The sequence below is a fragment of the Schistocerca gregaria genome, chromosome 3 (genome assembly GCF_023897955.1).
Source record: "Schistocerca gregaria isolate iqSchGreg1 chromosome 3, iqSchGreg1.2, whole genome shotgun sequence".
In the NCBI taxonomy this organism is placed as follows: Eukaryota; Metazoa; Arthropoda; class Insecta; order Orthoptera; family Acrididae; genus Schistocerca; species Schistocerca gregaria.
In genome coordinates this window covers 624692937-624699842 of record NC_064922.1, presented here as the reverse complement: position 1 = coordinate 624699842, position 6906 = coordinate 624692937, and the positions used below count along the sequence as shown (strand labels likewise).

Genomic DNA, 6906 nt, shown 5'->3' with positions numbered 1-6906 from the left:
CGCCTCTGATTTTTCCGAAAAACGCGGATTCTGGAGTCAATTTTAGTTTTATGGTTTTGGAAACCAGCACCACTCATTAATGACTTCTTACTGCACCTTCTCACCAAATTTTGGCTTCCTAGCGTCATTATTTAGCGCCTCCTATTTTTCTTTCAAAACGTGAATTTTACGTAAACTACTAATTTTATAACATTAAGATTTGTTACCTGAAACATTATTACATAGAACTATACTTTAACAAAGTTTTACACACAAATCTTAATTTTTACTTTTATGTTAAATGTGGTGCAATACTATATGCAGGCGCGTTACGATGATGTGACGCTACTAGCAGTGAACTAGGGTAAGTCCCGTGCACTCGCTCGCCTCTGTATCTTATACATGATACAGCGCTTGCTTTGCTTCATCACCCCCTTTTTAATTTTCGTGAAAATCTATTTTTGAACAAAATTAAATTTCTAAAAGAACAAACAAGCGATGGATTACTTTAGTATACCTCTTTCAACTTAAGTTGCTTCTTCTTAGGAAATTCCTTATTACTACATACACAAAATAACCATACTCATATACACATAGAAAACCTAGTACAGAAGACATTCACAAATTATTTACATACATTTACATGGAAATATAAATTTTTCAATGGTTACAAAATAGTTATTTTTTTTTCTTTAAAATCAGTCTCTTCCTGAAAAAGAAAATACACACGACTTTTATCACTGCAACGCACTCACATTTTTCTTTTACTATAATACTCGGCACTGTGGTGGGTGTCCTATTGTAACACTCATTTAATTTCACTGATTGACAAAATTGTGGGAGGAAATTGTATTCACTGTGGTTTGCGTCTCTACTTCCAATCTCCCTACCGCTTGTTGTCAGTCATTCATGCAGCCTGCATGTCCCTGAGAAACAGACAATACAGTCTAAGTTTCTGTTTTCAACTTATATCTAAGGTAGGACAAAGTACATTTTATAGTTTATATTCTGGCACTATTTTACTAATTGTGAAGTTGTCAGAAAGACATTTAGCACTAAGTCGTATCTGATACAATAGCTCCTACTTTCTTCTTTCATAAATAATCTTTTAGGTTCCTAAATAGTGAAAATTCTTTTAGCAAATTAATATATTAAGATCTTGCTTCAACTTAGAAAATTGAGTAACCTTTTAGTTTTAATGTACTCTGGCTTAATTATCGTATGGATTAGTTCATCAAAGAAGTCATTTGCTGACCAGCACTTTGCTTTATTGTATGAATTACTAAAGAAATTAGTTATTTTCAGTATACCGATTCCAAATTTCTGCATTTTCCAATATTTGTGTGTTTCTGTTGTCTGTTTAACTATTTATTTGCCTCAAGCAAGATTTAGCGTTTTTCACCATTTCACGAGACGTGAGGGAATTATTCTTTAATCCTACATCATTTACTTCAATTTACTTACTTCACTTCTTCACCTTATTCATTTTCTCCCTTTTCTTCCAGATTCAAAATACTTCATTTCTCCACTTCTTTCTCCCTTTTCCTTTTGTCAGCCTATTGACGTCCTGTTTCTATATATTTGGTGCGATCCTCACACCACTTCCACACATCTCCATTTATTTAATTCTAAAACGCCATTGCTTGCCTCTATGAGCATTACCTTCTTACGCTGTTTTCCTTCAGACAACCTTATTTCTAGCAACATACTACCTTCTGCATAATCTCATGGATTATTCATATTCATACCGTACTTCGTATACTGCAAAGTGTCTCTCTTAGTTGTAGTTTCTAACCCTTTACAATTACATGAAATATTTTAATTTATTTATTTTAGCCATGTTTGCCTCTTATTGGTACTCAGACTTTTGTTTTGCCATTCACTAGGTAGATCCTTACTAAGAATACTTAAAACCTAATAGCATATATACAACATGAAGACATATGTGATTCTTACCTGTTATGATAGACCAGAAGAAGGGAATGAAACTTGAAAAGGAAATAAAGTTTCACCCAGCTGGGACTGCACGGTACGCCAAACCGTGTATCCGCCAAAGAGTGGCAGACTCCCTACAGTAATTAATTACTGTTAATTTTAAATTCCTTTAGATCCACAATATTTCTTAGACCTAGTTCTCTCTTACTCTTTGGATATTCCAAACGATAGGCATTTGCATGAGGTTTACTTACTATTCTAAATGGTCCATGATATACATGCATAAACTTTTTAGTTTCTGCAGAAATTTTCTTTGATTTTTCTTTTGTTTTGACCAGCACTAGCTCACCTCTGTATCTTTGTTCGTCAGCAATTTGCTTTGTTGATTGTACCTTTTCCTCTATTTCCTTTAGGATGTGTCTCTCTTCAACCTTAGCACTTTCCTCATTCTCACTGAAAACCAAATTTTCCTGCAAGTATCCTTTATTCTTTATTACTCTAATAGGCAGTTCCCAAGTTTCATTACTACCGCCTATATGACTTCCTATAAAAGACTCTCTTATCACTTTAGAGTCAGGTAAAGTTAAAATTAAGTTGTTCTGATCAAAATTGATCTTTCCCTGGTACTTTGATAAGAAATCAGTACCAATCAACATATCAACACTTAAGCCTAGCACAATCAAACAATGATGATCTATTACTACGTCATTTATACCAATGGGTATCAAAGCTTCGTGTTGAACTGGTCTAGAGACTTTTCCAGTAGCACCTATAATCTTTAAGCCACTTACTTTCATAACTGTTAACTTCTCTTTATTGGGTATGGTGTCAAAAAATGTTTGTGATAAAGCACTTGCTTCACTGCCACTGTCAAGCAGACAACGCACAGTGACTACTGATATGTTTACTTTGATAACAGGGTGAGTTATTTTACATTGAACAGGTTGCTCACACACCTCGTCTAATAAATCTCGTTCTATGTTCTTCCAGCGAAAGTAATTCTGATCAGTTGCAATTACATTTACATTTACATCCTGGGGCTCATCATGCTCTATAATCTTAGCTGCTTTCTCTAATCTGTCCACTAACTTTAAATCGAAGCATCTGACGACTTTTTCTACTTTTGTTTGCTGCACATCAGCCAAACTATCCTCTACCTCTGAGCAACTGCGTCCCTGCGCAATATTGCTGTTCATAAGAATGTCGTCACCTTCAACCATTTGTGGCACGTTTACACAGCTACTAGATTCTTTCACCTCGTTACTATTTCTACCCCCTTCATTCATCATTTCCTCCTCTCTAAAGTTTTGCAGTACTGATTCTACTTCTGCTACTTCTACTTCAGCTTTTAGATTGCCATTTTCATCGAAGATGTAAGCTTTTACTTCATCATTATTCCCATCAGACTCAAACCCATTATCTATTTCTTCCCCATTATCTACCTTGAGTTCCTGTTCTTCCTTGACCCATTTTTCTAGTGTATCCAAAATACTATCCACTATTTTGTGAGAGTGGCTTAACACATCACTGGTATTATCTGTATTTATTTCGTCATCCATGTTGTCTGTCTGTGTATGTTGGCTGATTGTCTGTGTTTCCGTTACTGGCTGTGTTACTGTTACCGCCTGGTGAGCGCCAGTTTCCTCATAGACGGGATTTAGTTTCCCACACGCGGCCTGTTGTGTTCATCTGTGACACCACTAGATATAGTAGTATCATGACTCCCTTCTTGTCTTAATGGCATAGTATTTACTTCTCCACTTTCGTCATAGTAGTTGTTACGAAAGCGTGGTGAGTATCTACCCCCTCTTCCTCTGCCACGGCTTTGGTTTCGATAGTTTGTTTTGGTGTGCCTAACTTCCATATTTCTAACGTTCACGTTTCCATTATTTTGTACGTGATTGTTAGAAGATTTGTTATTCTGCTGCACCTGCTCCTCAGCAGCAGCTACTCTTTCCACTCTTTCCAGATATTCAATAAATTTGTCTATATTATCTCTAGGGGCGGAAATGATCCTCTTCTGCCAGTACCACGGCAGCTTACCTTCTAAACCCATAATGATCATATCTGGCTTCATCTTTTCTGTCAAATGTGACAGTCTTGAAACCCACTTCCTAGCGAAATCCTTTACTGATTCACGCCCTGGGAAAAACTTCTTACCACTCCAGAATTCCCTTAACACATCATTTTGTTTGTTATGTGACCAGTATTCGTTGAGAAATGCAGACTTAAATTCAGATAAAGTTTTACATTTGATCATTACATCCGCTGACCATCGCAAAGCATCACCTGACAAATGACTTCTTATAAATGAAATTTTTTCTCTTTCTGATCAAGTGTTGGGGAGAACATCCTCAAAGTCATTCCAAAATTCAAGAGGGTGAATGTACTTATCAGGATCAAAGCGCAAAAACTGTCGACACCCTATAAAAGCGGCGTCAACTGAAGTCACATGCTGTACAGTAGAATGACTAGAATTAACAGAGGTTACTCTATTTTCTAGGTTAGCAATGTTAGTATTTAATTCCTCTACTTGTGACTCTACTGCTTCTATCCTGGCAGAACATCTTTGTTCCACTGCACCACGAATTTCGGTACAGGTTTCTTTTACTTTCTCAATGTTTTTCTGACAAGTATCTACTTTAATTTGTACCTCTTTAACTTTGTCAGAGCAAAGTTTGGACTCGTTGCTCAATCTTTCGGACAACCTCACTTCCAAAAGTTCATCTGCCTCTTGATAATTTTTTTGAATTTGATCTATTTCACATTTGAAAGTACTATGCATTTTAGTTAACTGTTGCCCTACTTTTACTTGAATGTCATGATGAATAGCATCTATCTTATAATTCAAACTATTCCATTTTGATTGCAGTTCTTCTTTTAGTTCTTTATTACTATCCTCAATTTTAGCCTCAATTTTATTTTGGTTTGATTCGAGTTTGGCAAACAGTATTTGCATCCAATCCGGAGCTTCTACCTTGATACTTTGTATCTCTTGACTTGACTGAGCTGGAGATATATTGAGCTCAGTTTCACTACCTGACAAAGTTAGCAACTCTACTGGCTCCCTTTTGACTTCTATTTCACTTATTGATTGCATCCCTGCACTCTCATTTTAATTAAAGTCATAATTTACTGGTGACAAATTACGTTCTAGTTCAATATTTGAGGGATTAATGGAACCATCCTCAATTCCTGATCCTGAGGATTCTTGGTCAGAGACCGGTTCCCTTCTGAAATGTACACTACTTTCCATATCTTTTAGTTTGTTAGCAGCAGTTAATAAATATTTTAAAAGTCTTTGACTTAACTTAAATGCTTGATTTCGACGAATGATGTCGTCGCGGTGTACCAGCAATCGTGATGCGACGCGTCGCGACGTATTGAAGGCAGCAGCAGCAGCTGTAGCGTCGAGTACCGCCACAGGAATCGCCTACTGCAATAGCTCCAGGGGGGGGCAGCAAGGCACCGTTGACCGCTCGGCGCAGCCGGCAGCTGTCTCGCAGATCAGCGCAGCTCCGCGATGACGCACCGTCTTCCTTTAGTCTCAGCGCCGTCGGCAGCCGCGATCCAGCATCGTCGCCTTCCTCACCATCGTCACTAACCAACGTACAGCGGTAGACACTTATTGTTTATACACTACACCCGCCTTTACTGGTAACACTGTTCCCACACTAGTTCAATTCAGTGTCCTGTTATTGCCTACCGAGTTCGTTAATTTATACCAATCGCTTTCACACATCGAGCACTTTTATTTGCTTTTAATTCAGTTTTCCCGGCCGATAAGCACCATATGTGGGGCGGCGAAGAAGTTGTCGAATGAGTTGTTTGAATGTTCATTTCACGTAACAGACTATTGCCGATGCAACATATGTGGGACGGCGAAGAAGTCGTTGTTTAATGTTGAATGAAAGTTGAACATTGCCACCTTAAATCACGCGAGCCTGGCAACTAATTTGGTGGCCAGTCAGAAAGCGAAGGGAAACTTACTGACCTTAGTTCCCAGTCTGCACGGCCACATTCCTGTACAGCCCAGCTAAACGAAAAATATCCATAGTTCTTCACGGGATTAGGGCTGCTTCAATAAAATTTAAAGTTCCAAACAAGATTTTATTATCTTAAAGGCTCACACAAATTACTCGAAACTTCTGAAAATGCTAAAGACATTAAATATTGTTAATTCAGCCAATCGTTTAATAGTTCAGAGGCGACTTCTACAGCAAGTTCCTCCCGAATAGTTCATTACTCTAACTAACGGTGCTCTATTAATAGTTCGCAATAATGTTAAAAAAAAAAATTAATGCTCGCCTTAAAAGTGGAGTTAGTCACCACTTGCCGCGCGGAATTATACTTCACACGGACGGCACAATAACAGTTTGTTACCGAAGTCTAAACGATCCAGGACGGTGTACAGTCCTCGCGATTTTCAATGTCCGTTTACATTGCTAAGTACGCGCATGTCACAGCCCGCTATGACGTCACCCGAGGCGAGGCGCGATCGGACGTTAAGCTCGCGTGGACTAGGCGTTGGTCTAATGCGGAGTGAGCTTCCTACTGCCTCTGCCGCTCTTTTTATATAGCTCCGGCGCGTACCGCCAAGAGAGCATCTGTTCTTTCCGTTCCTATGCAGATGCCTGCAGCCTCCAAATGATCGCTATCTCAGGCACATAATCTTAAATATCACATTTAATAATAGCTTTACAAACTTCTCAATTTTTGTATACATACATCTGAGCAGTACAGAAGCACGTAGAAAATCTCAGCCCGCTAAAATTAAAACTTTACTCTCTAGAATTTTTACAATGGAACTAACGGTAGATTGTTACCTCTGAACCATAGCTTTATCAAGACTTGTATCAGCTGTTAATTATGCTACAAGACTAAAACTTGGTGTAGCTTTGTTAATTGTCCTATCTGATCATTGGTCTTAAAGAATTTGTTTTATCATTAAAATTTAAAGTACTTAATCTATAATGCTTATGTACATTTTAC

The 6906-nt window shown here is 37.9% G+C and overlaps 1 protein-coding gene across 1 annotated transcript; it reads right to left on the bottom strand.

Moving 5' to 3' along the window:
• Positions 1–238: 238 nt before the first annotated feature.
• Positions 239–4823, bottom strand: LOC126354981 (uncharacterized). Its single transcript, XM_050005066.1, has 2 exons — positions 2376–4823; positions 239–2263 (listed from the first exon to the last, which is right to left on the bottom strand). Exons 1-2 carry the CDS (start codon positions 3471–3473, stop codon positions 2255–2257), a joined length of 1107 nt encoding a protein of 368 aa, XP_049861023.1. The 5' UTR covers positions 3474–4823; the 3' UTR covers positions 239–2254.
• Between the last annotated feature and the right edge of the window lie 2083 nt (positions 4824–6906).

What these genes read in the sequence shown, in the direction of transcription:
- LOC126354981 (XM_050005066.1), bottom strand. Translation starts at nt 3,473, where the DNA reads ATGGATGACGAAATAAATACAGATAATACCAGTGATGTGTTAAGCCAC.